Below are 22,635 nucleotides of genomic sequence, written 5' to 3'. Positions count from 1 at the left end.
TACCCATATATTTCCAGTCAAGCTGGTGTTTTTCCGATGACCATCAGCAATTGATAAGGCCGTTGGGTGTTTATGTGCATATCTCAATGGAAAATGAGATACTTATTGATACAGCAGGCAGCCAATGACAGTCAGAAAACAATAACAAAGCCATTATACCGGACACAAAGGATTCCAGTCAGTGTAACACGATGCTGATAGGCTTCAGGGATAACTGACTCGATGAGCTTCACAACCTGCTTAACCCAAACACATTCACTTAATTAAGAGTGTATTCATTCTTGTAGTTCGGTTCATTTGGTGCGGACCAAAAAAAGAAAATACATTACATTTACATGATAAGTTTAGTCACGGTTCACTTAGCTTTCACATGCCTGCTTTCAATGTGTCATATTTTGCATCAGAACTTGCAAAACAATTCAAAACAATGCAGTGTGCTGGGCTATAAAAGGTTGTTGAATGTGCGTACATGTGGTGGTATTTCTATCAGGAGAGAACTTGCGAAGAGCTTATAAAATGTGTTAAAGGATCAAAACAGCATTAGGAACTCATCATACACATCAATGAGCTGAGAAAAAAAACAACTGATCTTTTTATTGTCGCATCCTGTGACATCATTTCCTGTTTTTGGTTTGTTTAGATGTCTTTGTTCTGTGTATTGTTCATATTTCCGATAGACTGCACCAACCAAAGGCCATCTATTCAATGGTCTCATTCACTTGTTCAGTGTTTACACTAACATTTACATGTAACACACTTACTTTAGGTACCTATTCCCACTATTAACTGTTGGCTTATTACACGCCTATTAATAAGATATTGGTTGTTTAGTAGTACTTATAAAGTACGATCTTATTCTACATTTATAAATCGACAATCGACAATTTTTTGAAATTAAAAAAGTATTTTATTGTAAGACAGAAATTCAGTATGTTACTGTATTTTTTATATTTATTGTGTATTTTAAAGTATATATATTTTTACAGTATTTTACAGTATTTTACAGCATACCCAATATCTAAACCCAATTACTTTATTATTAATAAGTACTTAATGATTTGTTACTAGAAAGAATTGTACCTTAAAATAAAGTGTGACCAAAATAGCTTTTGCCGGCCAGGTACACCTTACTAGTATCGGGTTGGACCCCCTTTTGCCTTCAGAACTGTCTTAATCCTTCGTTGGCATAGATTCAACAATGTACTGGAAATATTTCTCAGAGATTTTGGTCCATATTGACATGATATCATCACTCAGTTGCTGCAGATTTGTTGGCTGCACATTCATGATGCAAATCTCCCGTTCCACCACATCCCAAAGGTGCTCTATTGGATTAAGATCTGGTGACTGTGGAGGCCATTTGAGTACAGTGAAATCATTGTCATGTTCAAGAAACCAGTCTGAGATGATTCGCACTTTATGGCATGGTGCGTTATCCTGCTGGAAGTAGCCATCAGAAGATGGGTACACTATGGCCATAAAGGGATTGACATGGTCAGCAGCAATACTCAGGTAGGATGTGGCGTTGACACGATACTCAATTGGTATTAATTGGCCCGAAGTGTCCTAAGAAAATATCCCCCACACCATTACACCACCACCAGCCTGAACCATTGATACATAGCAGGATGAATCCATGCTTTTATGTTGTTGTCACCAAATTCTGACCCTACCATCCCAATGTTGCAGCAGAAATTGAGACTCACCAGGCCATATCCTGAGCAGCTGCTGTGGTGGTCATGGAGGAGTGGAGAGCATGATATTGATTCCAGTGAGACTCCAGGGACAGACGAGTCTTTGCTGACGTCCAGCATTCTCTAGCCTCCGGCGCCTAGACTGCAGCGCTGCACAAGACGTTTGGCCATAAGAGAAATGGTCGTGCCCAACTGAACCTGGTTTCTCTCAAGGTTTTTTTATCCTTCACTTTCGCCAATTGGTGAACTAGTTCGGGACTTGTAGAGCTGAGCATCGATAGATTTGCTCTTCAGTGTTTGGACTCTCAGCAGTGAATATTAAACCACACTGAACTGAGCTAAACTGAACTGAACTTAAACTCTGAAAACTGAACTGACACTGTTTTAATTCACTATAATCCTCTATGTTTAGCTGCTTTGACACAATCTACATTGTAAAAGCGCTATACAAAGAAAGATGAATTGAATTGAATCAACGTTTTCCCAATCTTCTATTGTCTAATTTTGGTAAGCCTGTTCGAATTGTAGCCTCAGTTTCCTGTTCTTAGCTGACAGGAGTGGCACCTGGTGTGGTCTTCTGCTGCTGTAGCCCATCCGCCTCAAGTTTAGACGTGTTGTGCATTCAGAGATGCTCTTCTGCATACCTCGGTTGTAACGTGTGGTTATTTGAGTTACTGTTGCCTTTCTATCATTCTCCTCTGACCTATGGCATCAACAAGGCATTTGCGGCCACAGAACTGCAGCTCACTGGGTATTTACTCTCTTTCGTACCATTCTCTGTAAACCCTAGAGATGGTTGTGTGTGAAAATCCCAATAGATCAGCAGTTTCCGAAATACTCAGACCAGCCTGTCTGGCGCCAACAACCATGCTACGTTCAAAGTCACTTAAATCCCCTTTCTTCCCCATACTGCTGCTTGGTTTGAACTGCAGCAGATTATCTTGACCATGTTTACATGCCTAAATTTACTGAGTTGCTGCCATGTGATTGGCTGATTAGAAATTTGCGTTAACAAGCAGTTGGACGAGCAGAGTGTACCTAATAAAGTGGCCAGTGAGTGTATGTATGCATGTATGCATGTATGCATGCATGTATGCATGTATGCATGTATGCATGTAGGTAGGTAGGTAGGTAGGTAGATAGATAGGTAGGTAGATAGATAGATAGATAGATAGATAGATAGATAGATAGATAGATAGATAGATAGATAGATAGATAGATAGATAGATAGATAGATAGATAGATAGATAGATAGACAGATAGATAGACAGATAGATAGACAGATAGACAGATAGATAGGAGTAGCAAAAATCCATTATGTAGCAAAAATGTGCCACCTGTCCCCAAATTGTGCAGGTACCTTCAGAACATTTCACTTAGCTTGGATCACATAGACTAAAAGACAATAGTTTGTAATAAAATGCTGGTAAGACGCAATAGATGACCTTGGGGTAAAAATGAGTATATCTCAACTCGACATGAAACAAGCTATAAAAAAGAGACTTTCAAAGACTTTGAGACTTTCAGAAACTTCACCATCAGCTTTTCCTTTAACAGCATGAGCTACCATACAATACCAGCCAGAGATAAATAAAAGAGGTATTTGAAAACAACAACAACAGAGCCTATGTTACTGTATGTAGTCCCACTCGATATTAGGTGACCTTAAGGAATATGTGCTTATACTGAAATGAATCACTTTTTACAATGTACTTATTGTGTAAATACATGTGGTTACATCGTACTTATGTTTGATTAAATACCTGATGTAATTACCTGTTAAACTGTTGACCATCCCTTACCCCTTAACCCACCCTTAAAGGTCCCATGAAGTGATTTGAAATGTAGCCCCTCCCCTTTAAAAGAACAGCCAATAGTGTTTAGTTTTTCTCACAGCTCTGCCAGTGAGAGTGGCTGAGCTCAAGTGCATCAAATATGAAGTGTCCTGAAGGGGGCGGGGCATGTCAGACACTGGAGAGCTTTTGATTAGTCATGATTCGATGAGATAAATGAGAAACGGTAAAGTCTAAATAGGATACAGCTGCGGATACGCACATCAATATAGCATCATTTTTGTGACATTGTATAACAATAATTAATATTTTTACAGTACTGTGATGGTTCGCTTTAGGGTTGGGTAGGAGTAGACGTTAAAAAATACAATGTATTGGGTAATTTAATAAATAAAATAATACTCGGTACAACTACTGTTTTTACATTACTGTGATGGTTGGGTTTAGGGTTGGGGTGGGGGTAGACGTTAATAAAATACAATTAATGGTGATGGTTTCGGATTTCTGTCTTCCAATGCGTCCCAGCATGGATCAACATTTATCCTTTTTCTCATTACTTTATTAATATGATTATTTGAGTAATGAATAAAGTTAACACATTGCTTAATGTAAGAATGTTCAGTGCCTGTCTCTTTGTAACTCTATTTTCAGGAGCCACCAAACTAGGTCAGAGGTCCAAGGAGACCTCGAGTGGAACTGAAGAGTGCTTGATGATTGAAAACAACTGTACAACTGTTTTCCTACTTGTATTGCGATGGGTTAATACTGTCCAAAGTGATCTTGATATTACTGTTATCATGTGTACATTCAGATTTTCCTTTTTATTCAAGATAGACTTTGTGTGGTAAGAATATAGCAGTCTGAATGTGGTTTATACCAGTTTTGAACTAGTTTAATAAGACAGATGAGAATACGAAGAAACAATCTTGGGTTTTTATAACAGATTGTCTCTTGCATGCGTATATGCATCTGATGGGCCAGTTCTACAGGTCTGAGACCAGCTATTAATTGTCTACAGGCGACTTGACCCAAGCCTCTTGTCTCCATCCCTATCTGGGTTTAGATACAACCCTGCATTGACGTACATATTTACAATTGTTTATCTTTGTTTTAACCAATCGGAACTGTTCCCTGAATCACACCCTTTCCGGTGTTGTGTAGAGAGTATAATTGTTAATGATTGGTGATTGTAAGCAGAGCGGCCTAGGAACTCATTGCAAGTGTTAAAGCTGGCTTCTGCTGATGAAATGGCAAACTATCTTCAGTAAACTTTATTTATTTATTTGAATCTCTGACTCTTCTTCATCTGTTTCTTTGGGTTAAATCTGTAAAATATCCCTACAATGGGAAATGTAATAAATAATACAAATAATTCGTATTAACTTCCAGCCGCAACCGTATCTGATCTAGCAACAAACATGAGAAACTGAAGGTATGAGGTGACGTGAATAAAACTGTTGATCCATTTAGGTGGAAGTGACAAACTACAAGCTTTACAAGTTTATATCAGTTTTATATCTCTAAACGCAAATGTTGTCACTGTTTTTGTGCGCACTAGCTTATATCTCAAATACTGATACTAACATCTAAAACATTTTATTCTAATTTCATGGGACATTTCAACCTACCACCAAACCTAAACCCGTATCCCATCTCAGGAGCACCAGAAGTGTTCTACAATACATTATGAACACAGTAAGCACATAGTTTTTATGCTTTGATGTAAGTAAATAGTAGTTAAAGCCACCCAATATAAAGTTAGTCCTGGAGGGCCAGTCCTGCAAAGTTTAGCTCCAACTTCCTTCAACACACCTGCTTGAAAATTCTAGTATAAAACAAGTGTGGAATGTTGGATAGCTCATGCACTCAACAGTTGCAGATTTGCTCACATAGCTGAAGAGGTGAAGCTATCAGGCTCTACTTTATTTTAGATTGTGAAAGCAAAACTCTCCTCATTGAACGATTATGCCGCCTCCTGATGGTGAATGCGGTTGTACTCCTGACAGGTATTTAATAGTTTGGTCTATTATTACACTAATTTGGCAACTGCTAAACATGGTCTGGAAAATGGTTTGAATTTCCATTAATTAAAAAACTTAGTGTTCCATATGTGACGGCACTAAACTCACACATACACAATGGCTCCAAATTACTGACGGTGCCACTGTAGTTTGCAAACGATAGTGTCGTCATTAATAGTTTGTCTACAAAAGATAATGTTGCATGTGGAAAAGTCACTAAAATGCTCACACGTTTGTGCAACAATAGACCATTTTATTTGAATAGTCTGTGAAGTCCTTTAGGTTGCAAAACTGTGTAGAATTCACGCCTTTTATGATAGCCTATTGCACCTTTTCTAACGCTTCAGTTTGAACGCACATCTGAATCAGTTCATTTCTGTTTCTGTTAAAATGATTTAGTAGCTACAACAACCACAACAATCTCTAACAAAGTGAAATTTTTAGTTACTTTGGATTGTTACCTGAGAAGACTGGAAAAAAAATAGACCCAAAAACAGCAACAGAACACATTGAAACAATTTTTGACCACTTCATATAGGCTAATATTGTTGGGAAAAATGCTCTTTTTGTAACATATTTCATTCGGTATAATTTGTATCTTTATTTTCATGTATTTTTTGTTGGTCAGTTATCTACAAAATAAACAAAAACAATGAATAAATTTTAGGTGAAGTGAGGGGCAGATAATACTTTTTGCCCTGAAGGGAATTATTAATTAAATTCAAGAAGGCCTATTATAACAAAATATAGTATTTCTGACAATTTTCTTTATAATTTGAGTTATGAATGACAGTATCACAATACTACTTGGTATCATGATACTTCAGCTGGTATAGTATTGTAAGATTAATTAACGGTATCGCAACAACCCTAGTACATGCAACCATATAGTGTATAAGTGCTGAAAGAGGGGAATTTCTGATGTATCTCCATGACACATCCTTTCTTATGACTTTATGATTATTAATAATGTTGAATTTGTGTTTAAGGGCCTATATCAGCGGTGTCCAAACTCAGTCCAGGAGTGCCTCTGTCCTGCAAAGTTTAGCTCCAACTTTAGCTTCAGCTTGGAAGTTTCTAGCATACCTAGAAAGAGCTTGATTAGCTGGTTCAGGTGTGTTTATTGGGTTGGACCTAAAATATGCAGGACATCAGCCCTCCAGGACAGAGTTGTTGTAGTACTAATTAAATAATATTATAAATGCATTTATTATTTTTAATTAGCTTTCATTTTTATATTAGCATTTATTCTCATATGCTTTAGTCATTTATATTAGCTTTTGTTTTGTACATTTCCGTTTAGCCTACTAACATTAGCATTTTATCTTGACATTAGCATGAGATTAAGTCTGTTATTTACATGCACTTCTAATCTCTGCTTAAAAAAAAAGTAGGACGGGACTTGTTATTATCCACTGGGAATCGATTGCTATTGGCTGATGTCATGTGATTGACAGATAGTCCTGTCATCATGTCAATAAACTAATCACCTGAGAAGAGATGAGGAGGGAGCAGAAGATATTTTGACAGATTAACGATTAAGGGCATGTGAATTACATACATTTCAACATATGAATGAATTGTTTACGAGAAACAACAATATTCCATTTAAAAAAATAACATCCAGAGGCACTCGGTGGCAAATAACTATATTTTCACCAACAAAATGATATGTTACGCTTCATTTTCAGAGTTATGTCTGTGAAATACTCTGAACCCCAGACAGATTCTAATTAGAGACACATTTTCCGCAATTTCCCCCTATGTTTTCTGTATCACTCTTCACAGGGACTGCCATTATTTCAATTAATTTCTCCATGATGGGCTGTTATTACGGTATAATGCATTTTAAATAAATCCCACTCTAAACAGCATACCAGTCGATATGCCAAAGGTCTGTCTGGATTTAGCGGCTACCCGCTATCTGAGTCAAGCACGAGACATTTAATGACCAATCCTGTGCGGTTAATTGCTAGTGACTGGAGACTGGTTCAGGAATCAGGACAGACATGCATTAGTCCTCAGAGAAGCTCGCTTATGCAGGACAATCTCTGTGATGTTTTCTTCCTCTAAAGACACCAAAACACCTCACATGCTTAATTACCAACGTCAATAAATCTCGATCACACATATGGAGACGCTCCCCACACTATTGAACATCTGTCCATACAATCCCTGACGCTGGCATTCTGCAGTACCGCTGCTATTCATAGGCTTTTCATCAACCTGCTGCCTGTTTTGCTTTGTGGGAGGAAAAAAAAACACAACATATATTCTAGAAAGCTTCTCAGCAGCAGGCAGCGGATTATATCTGACTCAATAACTCACACAAAAAAGCCTTCCAATTCAATAATAATGGTTAAAACAGGGCTGTCGTTTCAAATGACGGCGCACAGGACTACTTTTAAAGGCATAGTTCAGTCTAACATCAAAAGATTCTGTTTGTTTAATACTCACTGTCAGGTCAAAATGGTGACTATTTATTCAGTAGAACACTTACAGGTGCTCTATGTAAGTTTGACTCTTCTAAAGCATAAAAATCCCTTAATATGTGTGTAGATATAATAAACATGGTAAGTAAACATACTTGTTTATCTGAAAAACAATGCTGAAGTCAGATATTCTGCTTTGAAAATGTGTTTTCCGTGCCAGAACGTGTCTTTGTTTTGGTAATGCCAGTTTGCCTTGGTGGAAAACCGTGTATTTCATTCATTCATTCATTTAGAACCCCGGGTTGCAAACATTTGTACTGAATCCGATCACAGCGGCCGTCCGAAGCACGCTTCATAGTACAGTTACTAACAGTACCACAATACCCGGTTCTCAACAGTGTTATTCAGACACCTCACCCTCAAACATAACCCCCCGGTCTCCCGGATTTTCAGGTACAATTGTGGCAATGTGTTTCAGGGGCAATTTGGCTCTTTGCACCAGATGAAACATGACAGAAATGTAAATACAGCCATTCAGAAGCACAAAATGTGCACTCACTCATGCAATGGTAAGGTTTATAATCTATTTAATACATTTTAACCCTCTTTAACATTATTAAATGTACCCGCTGAATCACTCATAACGTTATGCGTATAGTTCTAAATTTCAGTTTCAAACGGTTACTTTTATTTTCAAGATCTGAGGTAAATCTGCTGCTGCTTTCAGTATGGCAATAAATACTCAAAAAGTGCATATATATATATATATATATATATATGAAAAAATATATAATAATTAGGGCTGTGCAATTTCATAATATATATATATTGTGTGAACTAAATAAACTCATATTGCCTCGCATTAAGTGCCGCTAGCCATCGATTAGCATTTTAAGACCCCTGAGTGACCACAGTTTCAGTTAAAAACCTGTTAATCTACTACTGAAGACTAAAATTCCCCTAAACATTGGATGAAATGTTTATTTCTGGGGTACTATTTCTTTAAGGACACATTGGGGAGGTTATTAGAGGACACTAGTGGGCGCATAAATCCCCTGAACCAGAATGCACTGCAAGCTGAACATTGACAAGCATCATTCTCTTCTATCTCTCACAAACACACCACTTTTAATGTCACACATTTTGACATTTATTGAAAATATCTATAATAAAACAAGTGTAAAGGATTTGATGTGATTATAAGAAATGGTTGTATTGACTTTTTTGGATCTTTCTGGCAACATTTCACAAAAAAAGGTTCAATTTATTAATATTAGTGAATGCAAATGAAACATAAGCTAATGAATAATAAAGAATAAATTAAATGTAGGTTATTATACACATATGCAATTTAATGTTTATTAAGTTGAAGAATGCACCCAAAAGTGAAAGTTCTGTCATCACTTATGCACGCTCATGTCATGCTAAATCTATATGACAAACTGACATATTTAAATAGAAAACTAAATATTCAGAAGATAAATCCTTTCCTATTGACTTGCATTGTATTGTGTTTTCAATCCATACATTGAAAGTCAATGGGAACTAAATCTTTTTTTATTTGTCACCGAAATTCTTCAACATATCTAGCATTTTTTGGGGAATATTATCTCTTCATCCTAGATTAATAAATGCTGCAATGTAATCCTAACAGTAGTTCATTATACCAAGTGCATAAACTAAATTTAACAATTGAACCTTATTGTAAAGAATTGCCAGCAACAGTTACCCAGGCAGTTCTGTGGAAACTGCATCTTTAATACGTCAACCAAACCCGTCTTCAGGTCTCATGCAGCGTCATCATCTCGACTCTTCATCCAGCTTACAAACAGCAGCTGCTGTGAGAATCCAATTATGGCGCATTTCAAACAGTCTAATATTGAGCGTAACAACCTGATCCGACGGGCTTGGAGTCTGTGTGGAACTGGAACTGAATCAGGTGTGAGCTGAGCTAGACTCAATTGTCCTTGGATGTTCCCTTCAGGCTGGATTTGAGCTTCTTCTTCTCCTTTTGTCCCATTGCGCGGTAGGTCTTCTTTTTCTCCACTTTGAGTCTCTGTTGCCTCTCTGCTTCCTGTTTTTCTTTCTGCTTCAGGAATTCTTTGTGTTTGGCGCGTTGTTCTGCATTAGCCTTCTTAGTCTTGTATGAGTAGACTGAGGTCAGAGCATCAAGCAATGCTGCCACCTGGTGGAGAAGGTTGAGGGATTTCATTAGAAAACATGTTTTGTCTATATACACACAAACACTTTTAAAAGTATTACCAATGTATTTGTATGCAGTTAATAATATTAAAACTATTAATAGCATAAATAAAACTGACAAAATGTATAGATATACATACACCCCCACACTCTCCTCATAACTTACACTTACACTCCCCATAAACACTGCATTATTTATTATTTAAAAATTGCACAATTAAAATTGCACTTATTTATCGTACTACATTGCACTAATTCATCTTGAATTGTGCACACGCACTGTACATTTACATTTGTAATTATGTTCATATCTATCTGATACTCTGATTATTAATGGCAACCTGTCCATATATTCATCTATTGTAAATCTCTGTTCATATTAATACAACTTTTATTTAAATGTTCATAGTACATCCATCTGTAAATATCACCATAGTTTTACTATAACTGCCCTTTATAACTTATATTTATATCCTGCACTTGCTGCTATTGCACTCTTGGTTAGACCTAAACTGCGTATTGTTGCCTTGTACTTGTACATTTGTAATGACAATAAAGTTGAATCTAATCTAATCTAATCTAATCTAATCTAATCTAATCTAATCTAATCTAATCTAGATGGTTAATTTGATTGACATGTTGTAAATATATAATTCAATATGAAAATAATTTAACAATAAATAACACATTTAAAATACATATTGCAACAAATAAATATATAAATATACATAATATGCATATGTTTTACAACACAAACATACACATTTTAACCATTTTAATTGTATATTGTTAGGCCAATAACCTCTTAAGGCCCAAGGTGATTTTTTTTTTACATACATCTCTTTGCTATTTGGGCTTATTAGAACCTAATTAGAATAAAAACCTAATTATCATCTTTTGATACGATGTACTTTTAGAGAAAAACTATGTCAATATATGTGGAAATTTATGTCTAAATTTACATAAAACCCTTTTCCCTGAATTTTTTAATGCATATTTAACATATAATTTATTTTTTTAACTTGCTTTGACTATCAAAGAGTCTTTTTTCCCCAATTTTAGACAGTTAAAAATAGTGTTTAGGACATTTCATACGCTGCAAAACAGTTGCAGGATGACACAATATGTCTGTAACCAAATATAAAACATTCAAAGTATTTTAAATAGCCACTTAAGAGCTAAAATGTGCTGACCACGTATGTGGACACTCAAGCCCTAGGAGGATAATAAATAATAATAATAATAATAATAATAATAATAATAATAATAATAATTTATTATATTACTTATTTAATTTAATTATTATTATCAGCTTTGTATTACAACAATATAATATAAACCTGGTAAAATTCCCTTTTTTGTGTGTGTTTCTATGTAATGCAGTTAAAAAAATTAAAAATAAAAAAGTAATAAAAGCATAACTAAGAACACATAAAATTTATACATAAATCATTTGATTTCAATTAACTTTTAAAAAGAAAGATTATATAATGCAATACGATAAGAATGTAATAATAAATAAATCACTTAAAATAAATATTACTACAATTAAATACAGTTGAAGTCAGAATTACTAGCTCCCCTTTGAATTTTTTTTATTTTATTTAATTTAGCCGTATTTATATATTATTTTCTTAGTAATTGCTTAATCTATACAAAAAAACATTTTTTTTTTGGTCTTTATTGATTTATTTCTTGCTTAACTTTTCAAAAAACCTGAGGTGTTATTGGCTCTTCAAGCAACTTGTCCATGTAATTACCTTTTTGTAACTGAATAAAACCTTTTAGTGGCAAGAATTAATACTGTGGCCTCCAAACGAAAGTCTTGCCGATTAAATGACGATGATGATTAAAAAACTCTTTATTACTTTGTCAAGTCAATGCTTGGAACAAGGAGCATGAGAAGAAATTGATTAAAAAATGTAACCCCCTGTGTCATCTTTTAGACAGCAGGATTTCAAAGGGGATTGGTGAAGAAATTGGCCAGCAAGCTGTCGTGGTATTTGCCAGGGACACGGATTAAAGAAATATGATATTTCTCAGCTACTCTGGAGGTTTCCTTGGTGGATTAGCTTTAGACTAATAGTGGATATTAAAAACATCTTTGTAAAATGACAGTAGGAAAGCTCAGTGGAGCTCACAAAAGACATGACATATGTAAAACAAAAAAGAAGGAGCTGGGCAAGTCAGAAAGCACTTACCTTTTTCTCGTGCGGCTCTCGTATGACAGCCGGTCTCTGCAGGTCCCGTGGGGTTTTGCCTTTGGCCTGCATATACTTGGGTTTGCTCTTGAAGGGAAGCGCCTTCTGCAGCTCTTTGGGAATGCGGAGTGGGTTGAAGTGCCGAACTTGCCTCTCAATTGGCTGTGAAGATTTAAAGATGGGAGGAAAACAACAAATTAGTGATGCATCAGAATGGATTTATTGCTAATATACAATTAGCCGATATTCAGCCAAACTTCTTTTGGCTGATAGCCGATAGTCGACACTGTATTGAAGTTTGATGGCTCCCTGGGCATCAGGAAAGGAGGCGGTGGAGAGCCGAAAACCCTCAATAATTTTTAATAATGAATATAAACTTAAAACAATTGAGCAGCGACAGTCTCTCATGGACGGCTGTCATTTAAACAGAAACTGAAAACAAAACAAGCTCCAGGCCTGGTCCTCTCGTATTGCACTGCAGTCTTTCCACTTTTTAGGTTTCCAGAGGGGGCAGTTAATGCATTGTGCCCCTAAACTGCCAGGCAACCCAATCACAGATTGTGTGCTTTGCATCGCCATGACGTGCATTTAAATTATATTAAATAGTGCATGTCAGGCTACAGCAAAGTTTATGCATATTTGTGATGCAGGTATATAATTTGGCCTTAAATGACGACACAAGTTTCATTCAGGAAGTGAATCAGTCCTTAAATCAAATCAAGGTGAAGATTTTATGACATAACTTCAATTCACTTTCACTATAAACTAGCGACTGTTAATGACTTTGGGTTTATACACAGAGTCATACCATACTCACATTCGCAAATTCAAGTTGGCAATCAAAAACACTGAACCTAAATCAGCACAAAGGCAAAATTTCACCAGACTGAGCAGACTGCTGACCCGATCGTACTTCTAGCAATCCGGACAAACAAATAAGTTACTGCAAGATCATGATCAACACGTCATCTTATTGATGCATGGATATATATATATAGATACAGGTGAAGTCAGAATTATTAGCCCCCTTGAATTTCTTTTCTTTTTTAAATATTTTCCAAATTATGTTTACCAGAGCAAGGAAATTTTCACAGTATGTCTGATATAATTTTTTCTTCTGGAGAAAGTCTTATTTTGGCTAGAATAAAAGCATTATTTTTTTTGTTTTAAATTTTTTTTATAAAACTATAAAAAAAAAAATAAATAAACAGGAGGGCTATTAATTTAGGGTGGCTAATCATTTTGACTTCAACTGTACATATTATATATGCTTATATAAATATATACATATATATCAGGCCATCATATTATAATTAAAGGCATGGATTTTCTGATGGGTGTCCGCTTCAGGATGCAGTAACATGTATAATTTCTTATGTCTTTGTGATTATTAAAGGGCATCTATGACGAAAATCTACTTTTGTAAGCTGTTTGGACAAAACTGTGTGTAGGTATAGTGTGTCCACTGTCATATTGGAGTGGACAAACACAACAAGTCTCTTTTTTTTATTTCCTGACATTAAAAAAAGAACCCAATAAAGAAAGTAAAATCACTACGTAATTCTTAACAGATACAATCACCACAGCCGCATGTGTGTGTGTGTGCACTGTATTTCAGCTTTATCCATGTCTGTCTCTATCACTTACTGCTGTTTATCTAATGTAACGCATGAGAAGCAGACAGACACGTGGGAATTGTGGGCGGAGAGAAGCAGCTCATTTGCATTTAAAGCCACAGGCTACAAAAATAGCTACACTGTATTCAGACAGCAAAATGCGCAGATTTTGAAGGCTATAATAAATTATCTGTTGGGTATTTTGAGCTAACTTTACAGACACATTTTGGAGACACCAGAGGTTTTTTTACATCATGTAAAAAGGGTAAAATAGGTGCCCTTTAATAAAGTTGAATGTTTAAGAACCTAGATTATATTTTGACTTTAGTGTCATCCCTCTTCAGAGTAAAACTTTAATGATATGAGTATCATTGCTTTTTCTGTATAATTAATTGTTTCCTCAGAATCTACCAAGCCACAAATCATGGACACTTGAAGGAATGAACCAACTGTTTTCTGACTTATTTGCCATTTGATGTGTTAATACGTTTGTAGTAAATTCTTTTGTATGCAAGATATGGTTTCTGTGTTTTAGCAAGATGCCAGTTTGGATGTAGATTGTACCAGTTTTGATAAAACAGCGGAGTCTACAAAAAACAGCCTCGAGTATGTAGTGCTAATTTTCTTTAAGGAGGCTCTGTCAGTGGTAAAGAAGACAAAGTCTTACCCAAAGTGTCTTTTAAAGTATTATTCTTTGCAAAGATGGCCACACAATCATAGAGCAACGCAGGTTTCTGCAGAGTGTGTGAGACGCCAAAACAGAGTGTGATCTCTTTTTATCTAGTTTGTAATACCCCCATGCCCATCAGTGACATACAGGATGAATCACAGTTACATCAGGGCTCAAAACTTCATTTATGACCATCTACATTTCAGCCTTACATCCCATCTGAACATGTAGCTTGTTAAATCACCATGTACTTATCCAGATCTTGTCTGGTGATAAACAGATGTTAAAGTGGTCACACTTGGTCTAATGTAAACAGTACATCCATGGAGGAATAAAAATTCAAGAACAGACCTTTAAAATGTATATAAATAAATTTCCACCACAAGTACGAAACAGATTGTACTCTGTGTGTGTGCGTGTTCTATTCATTTGTGGATTAGTATTACAGGTCTGAGGTCAGCTCTGAATATCGTAGCCTACTAACTCTTTGCGAGTGTTGAAGCTGGCTTCTGCTGATGAAACTGCAAACTATCCTCAGTCTCTGGGTCTCATTCATCTGACAGACTTGTTATTTTTGGGTTAAAAACACAATAATACTTTGCATACCACAAAATAATAATAATAATAATAATAATAATAATAATAATAATAATAATAATAATATGAATAAACTTTTCAATAAAAGGTCTTACCTTGTACAGCGAGTCCTGCTTGGGTTTGTTGTGGATGCCCAGGTCATGTTTAAGCTGTCCAAGGGTCCTCATTCCTGACCATGTGTGTTTTTGTCCAACCGGCATCAGTAAAGACGTCACTGGGTTATACAGCCGAGGAACAGAGACCGGATACCAGGAGCGCAGGAACACAATATCTAAAGACACAATAGTAATATTAAAGGCTGTTTAAAATTCTTCTTTGCCATTACCAAAATAAAATCCTTTTTTTTCATTTTTGTTTTTAAATGTAATAATATAATATTACAGTTTTTGACCAAATAAATTCACTGAGCAAAGAGGCTTGAATAATTATTAATACAATCTAGGAGTGTAGATGTTTGATCCGTAAATCGTAATCACAACTCAGAACACAGGTGACCCGTGGAATAATAGTTTTTCTTTACTGGTAGATTAATCCTAAATTGTAACGATCACAGAGAGATCACCTTTCGCGTCATTAAAATAAAATGTATGAAAGCAAAGATTTAGGCTTTCCTGTAAAAAGGAATAATGACGAAAGAAGTTGTGGTAAGTTGTTCAGTATGTGGTGGGTTTCTGCATTAATGCATTCCGTGTAAGCTGCACAATTAATTAGTAAAAGATTGGGATCTCAACACCCACACAACATAAATTATAAATGATGGTGATTTGCATATGTTTATTAATCTTTCGAATCGCTGCATTCAAATCTGAAAAAGCAAAAATCAAGAAAGATTCAGTCTTTAGTCTTTTGAGTTAGTTATGAAGTTACAAACAGTCAAATAACACAGAATTACAGGGATAACAGTTCATAGTTTAGATAAAACCATTGATATTTATAATAAAGATTAACCGTTATATGCACTTAACTTGAGGCTCAAAAATTTAAGTTGTAAGCAGCAATTACATTATTTAACCAATAGGTGGTGACAACCAGCCATCAAAAATATGCCACTGAATGATCCGAACCATGAGATTTGTGATCCGTTACACCACTAATACAATCATAACAATTATACAGGGTTCTAGACTAATATTTGAGAGAACTGGCATGGTGCCGCTAAGTTACACAGATGATGGCAGTAACACCTGATTTTGACATGTAAAATCAATAATATTATTGTCTCTAATATGGTCTTATAATTAAGAAGTCATAAAGTTATAACTGTCTCAGAGTTGGTGAGAGTGAGTTGGGTGTACAATGTAAATTCGTTTACAAGAAAAATAGAACTGTAATAGCTTTCTTTGTAACCTTTTATATTCATAAATATAAAAAGTAGGGGTGTAACAGAACATGTATTAAACCCATGCCATGATGGGTTTGCGATGAATACACTCAGTCCAGATGTGCATCACTTAGTTAAGACAGAAAAAGATATCAGCAGTAGAACAACTTAGCAGCCATTCACAAAGAATGACTCTTTGCATCTGAAAACACAAGATGCAGAGCTCAGAAATAGTTCTGCCATTTTGCCATGTCAACTTGGTACACAGAAACTCGTGAACAACTCTTTTCCCGCCACAAAGTTGTTCTGGTCCTGCTATGTAACTGACAGTTATGAGCGCCACTCATGTGCAATACTGGCGAGTTGATGTGCATTACCGGAATTTATTTATTTTTTCTTTAAAAAGCAGGAATGTCATGGTAACGACATTACAAACAATATTTCAGACATATGGACACATATTAGACAAGTGGAGCAAAGCCATAGCACGCGCAACAACTTGATCTTCCACAGTTAAATGAATTTGATAAAAAGTGTGCAACATTTTCACATTAGAAAGCATGTTTTTATTCAGGAATGTAAAAGATTTGCTGATATGTTGCAACGGCCGCTTTAAATATGAGATCAATGTAGCGAATTTGGACGCTCTCACCGCCGGAGCTGTGAAGGCAGACTTGTCTGTCACAAGATTAGGTTAGGCCTGTCACAAGATTTTTGTAGTACAATATATTGCACTCATTATATAATGCCAAAATGACAATATTAAATCAACACAATGTAAGTACACTCTTCCAAATAATACATAATATTATATTCCTGAGAATATTTAATTTAACAATTTAATAATTAGACATTGAAATCATAATGTGAAAACGCATATCCTAAACAAATAGTAATAAATGTTAACCAAAAAATTACAAGGTGAAAAGTAACAACGGCTGTGATATCTGCTACCAGATCTATTTTCAGTTGTCAGACATCCACATGAAAATATACTAAAGTAATTTATGGTAAATACTACAGTGTTTTTTTAACCACTGACACTGATACCACCAATAGAGATGTTGCACAATCAGCTGAAATGTTGCTAGAATTGGTTTTTATGCATGAATGATATATATCAAATCACCAAAAATGATTGAGGTCATGTCCATGTGTTGTGCGATAAGTAATTATATTGATTATTGTGACAGGCCTACTACCACTATGTTTCTTTGACATTGGTAATGAAAAACAACCTGAAGACATTTAGTACAAATACCATCTAATATGTCTTATTCACATACAATCCAGTAAACATATCACATTACCACTTTAAAATTAATTATAATATTCTATATGAATATTCTACATTTATGCCAAAATGTGACTATTAAAACATTAAAATATATCTAACTCCTGTAGAAAAAGTGGAAATAACGGTGTTCAGTATGCTCCCCATTTCAAGCGTAATGTAATGCTGTCATCATCTACTCTAACCTAATGTCATTTGCATGTTAATTAACAAGTCAAAACATTTAGAATTATGCAAAATGTTTCTATTTTGCCTGTACTTACAGTAGACATGCATCTCAACACAGACAGAACAGACTCATACACCTTTACTTTAAAACACATAGTGCAAGCAGAAACTTATTTTAATTAAATCACAGCCTTTTTGCAGGTTTAATACTCGCACAAGGCCATAACACGATCCCGATTTATTATTCAGATTAATTTCACAGCCCTAATACAAACAATCATCATCTAATTCAAAGACTTAATAAGCCTTGAATACGCAAACTGCCTCACTGCAAGAATTTCCACATGCCGTCTCTCCAGAGAGGAGCATAATAATCAGTAATAATACCCTCCATTTTAACAAGGTGCTTGTTTATGTACAACCGGGTTTCTTGAGTCATTCCCTTCGCATTCCTTTTTCTGATAAATAAAGCGCATTGAAGTCCCAAAGCATAGCTCGTTATATACAAATTCAAATACATAAATGCTGTGGTAAAAGCAGAGGCAGCAGACATATTTATGAATAGATTAAAGAGTTGGACTCACCGCTCATCAGCAGTCTGTCCTCAAACGTGGCTCTGAAGGCACCCGGCGGGGTACGCAAAGCTTTCTTTATCTGCCCTTTAATGCCACTGACTGTGCGGATGGACGCTCCCTCAAACTTCGCAACCTCCAGGATGGTGTTAAACATTCCCTTTGAAACAAACAAAACAAAATACCTTTACATTATACACTTCTTATGCCCCATGATGCTTTGTGTGAGTAACAGGAGTAATTTTTTATGAATATATCTGTTTAATAAATCTGTTTTGTTCAAATGCACCAAAATAGATTACCTACATTGACTGAGAAATGGATAAAATTGTTTGTTTTCAAAATGGGGTGTACTCATTTATGCAGAGCATTGTATATATCCAGTAATTTAATAGGGCACTATTAAGGCTAAAGAACTTAATTCTTATTTGCTTAATTTTTGCAGCCTAGGGCTATACTTGTCACCATGTATTGTCTCTTTTCTAAAACATACAGTTTAGTGTAAAAGCATGTTTATTACCAAGAAAACAAACAAAATTATAATTTAATTCAACACCACATCACACAAGGTACATATACAGTACCGTCCTATCTAGTATTGTGAAAAGGCAAAGCTGAAAATCTATGGTTAAGTGCCACCCAGGGGTCAAAAGCTGCTGGAGCACCTACTACTGCCGCAGCGATGGCAAGCACAGCGGTAGAGGGAACATATTGAAGTGGTGACATCTGTACAAACACGTTGATCTCCTCACCATTCATTTATCGAATATTAAAATGCAGCTTATTACAATTATTAAAACAAACTACTTTCAGCGGCCCATGAACAATCCCAAAATTCTACCACTGCTATATTACATGCGTATTGAATGTTACTGTATTGCAGGGAATACAAAGAGAAAATAATCAGGAGAAACAAAACACAATAAATTCAAAATAGATTTAGCTAAACATATTCTTGTGACATTAATGTCCCTTTAAAATACCAATATCACCAAATGAATTATTTGTACAGGGTTTCCACTTTAAGCCAAATATCATATTTATTTTCCTTGCAGCACCTTTTCTCTGACTATCACAGAAAAAAGGCTGAACTTCCATGACATCAACTGAACAGAAAAACAGTCAGCTGGTGTGCTTGTATATTGGAGCTGCTTGATTAATCATAAAAAGATTGTGATCTTGATTCGACCCTCCACACAATCTTAATCCAGCATTTCTACAATTCAGCCAATTATATTTTTAAGGTCAGGAGAGCAGCATAAAGGCGGTCACACAAGTTTTTACATTGTTTTATATACGTTGCTCACCAAATGATGTTGAAAAAGTCACCTACTGTTTTACCAAGGTGTATTTCACCCAAAAAATGTAATTTCTGTCTTCATGTAATGATATATTCGACCGCGAAATCATACATGAGCTGACCGTGAACTGTGCATTTACCATAGAGAGGACGCACGTGAATAAAGTCTACTTTAGTGAACAGAACCTGAATAGGCTGTGAATAACAAGTAATAAAGTTGTAAATAACGTTTAGTTTGTTGCACAGATCGATCGTTTGGGAGCCGTGCGGGAAGTATGATTTGCATGTATGTTTTTTAAGTGACAACAGCCATGACATGAGCGCACTCGACAGTGAAAGCGAAACCAAAAGCGCGCACATCATTTAAATGATCATATCACATTTTAGAGTTATGATTATGACATAATTTGATGTATTTTTTCTTTCATAGTGAACACAGAGTGTTGTGGGTGTGAATAAATGTTTAACAGTGTCAATATAACTACCCTAGCCTATATAAAGTTAAATATAATGCAGGAGGGAATCTGATAATGACAAATTTTACCTGTGAAAAAAGGGTCTAATAATGTTGTCAATGACAAATGGCAAGTGTATGTCTCAAACATAAGAATTCAACTTCAGCATTATGAATAGTTGTATTCTGATGTCATTGTTTTACTGTGCATTAACAACCAAGACAAAATTAGTCTATTCAAGTCCACCATTCAAAGTCTATATAAAATTTAGCATTTCCCAACAGTAGACCTACACATAGACCTAATATTGTTATTGTGGTTTTACCATATGTTTGAGAAATAACAATAATACCCCACTCATATTAACTTTTATTTTACATCTACAGAATCTTGAGAAAATCTTTTAAGCAAAAACATTGTGATTCTCATTTTAGCCAGAATCATGCAGCCCTATTTTATATAGTAGTTTGTATAGTAATATACCATATTTTATATAATAGTTTATCATTAAAATAATCATATATAATATGATAAATGACATTAAAATAATAGCTTTAGAAACATTTTGCATGGCTTCAATAGCCAGTATAATAACAACATTATATGAAATTGTACCTCAGATTTCGGGTGCTTCCTCTGTCATATTTGATAGCTCAGTGACAGTTTTACAAACATTGCATTTAGTTTTCTGTCATCCACTTTTTAAAATTTAGATTATCCTGGCATGTTACCATTAGTTAACAGCTTTTGTCTGGTGACTGCATTTGGCTGAAGTGACTGCCTGTTAACCGGAATAGGTACAGTTGAGTGAAAGGAATAAAATGCAGCTCAAAAATAGCCTATAACCATAACAATAGGTGTCAAAACGAACAAACATTTATTCATTTTCTTTTCCGTTTAGTCCCTTTATTAATCTGGGATCGCCACAGCGGAATGAACCCCCAGCTTATCCAGCATTTGTTTTATGCAGCGGATGCCCTTGCAGCTGCAACCCATCACTGGGAAACACATACACACTTATTCACACACACATACACTACGGACAATTTAGCCTACCCAATTCATCTGTACCGCATGTCTTTGGACTGTGGGGGAAACCAGAGCATCCGGAGGAAACCCACGCAAACGCAGGGAGAACATGCAAATTCCACACAGAAACGCCAACTGACCCAGCCGAGGCTCGAACCAGCGACCTTCTTGCGGTGAGGCGACAACACTACCTATTGCACCACTGCGTTGCCACGAAAAAAATATAGTATAGAAAAATTATATTTTGGTAAATGCAACTACATCCACTGATATTCCATGACAAGGACAAAAAAAATTGGCTGACTTTTAATGTCTGGATTAGACCTTTTCCATTATATTCCAGAAACACCATGACCAGCGGGAACCTAGCACCACATTATTGAAAATGACTTGTTTCATTTCTTTTAAATAGAAGCTCCCCAAAACCAGAAGTGCAACCCATAATATGAAAAGTAGTAGTCACATGTGAAAAAAAGTTGGATAACCAAAGATGAGAGCCTCCAATTATTCAGAGAGAGAGACAATTTATACAGTTCCCTGATGTGCTATGCGCAGAAACTCCTGACTCTGCAGGACTCCCTACCTGGATAAAGCAGGTGTTCTTAAAGATTTTATAAGGGTATCCAATCAGTTTGAGCTTCTTCACAATGGAAACTGATTTGTCCAAGTCCAGAACCACTCCTGTGGCAGCGATGCGGAAATTGGCCTGAGGGGAAATAAGATAGGATGAGTCCAAGAGAAAAGGGAAGCCTTTCATCTGGCTGTGCTTGTTGGACTGGGGACTGGGGCTGAAGCTGTGACCCAGGCTGCTCCTGCGTTCTCATAATATGCTGGTGTCTTACCTTAACGCCGCCAATCGTCTGCACTGCCAGGAAGCCTGTGCCCTGAGGTGTTATGGGTCCTGTTGAGCAGAGAAACAGTGGAGAGTGAGCATGAGATGAGGGAGAGCAGAGCTTCAGGTAGTTGCACATGGCTTGTTTTGGGTTTGGTAATTGATTTCACATTTTGCTTTGAAAAGTAAAAATCATTTTTTATAGATGTAGCAACTTTAAAATTCCTAAAAATGCAGATAATGATTTTCATAATGTTGCAATTCTATACAAAACACTGGCAGTTGAATACTGAATGTTGTGAAATGTATATTTTAAGGGAAATGTGACTTTTATTATGTCATTTAAACATTAAAACAACAGCATTTGTACAGCATGGAGTTACCCTACACCAAATTATTATTAATATTAATGGACCAGTATTGAAATTCCTATATGAT

General features: G+C 35.7%; 1 protein-coding gene across 1 annotated transcript in view; it reads right to left on the bottom strand.

Moving 5' to 3' along the window:
* Positions 1-9,066: 9,066 nt before the first annotated feature.
* The window catches only part of bms1 (BMS1 ribosome biogenesis factor), a 34,813-nt gene continuing 21,244 nt past the window's right edge, over positions 9,067-22,635 (bottom strand). Inside the window, exons 18-23 of the mRNA XM_056469508.1 lie at positions 22,208-22,266; positions 21,949-22,071; positions 18,594-18,741; positions 15,322-15,497; positions 12,344-12,505; positions 9,067-10,125 (exon numbers count right to left, since the gene is read on the bottom strand). Coding sequence (XP_056325483.1) covers positions 9,898-10,125; positions 12,344-12,505; positions 15,322-15,497; positions 18,594-18,741; positions 21,949-22,071; positions 22,208-22,266 — 896 coding nt within the window. The 3' untranslated portion in view covers positions 9,067-9,897. The remainder of the gene's footprint in view (positions 10,126-12,343; positions 12,506-15,321; positions 15,498-18,593; positions 18,742-21,948; positions 22,072-22,207; positions 22,267-22,635) is intronic.

The sequence above is a fragment of the Danio aesculapii genome, chromosome 12 (genome assembly GCF_903798145.1).
Source record: "Danio aesculapii chromosome 12, fDanAes4.1, whole genome shotgun sequence".
Classification (NCBI taxonomy): domain Eukaryota; kingdom Metazoa; phylum Chordata; class Actinopteri; order Cypriniformes; family Danionidae; genus Danio; species Danio aesculapii.
This window is presented reverse-complemented; position numbering and strand designations above follow the sequence as displayed.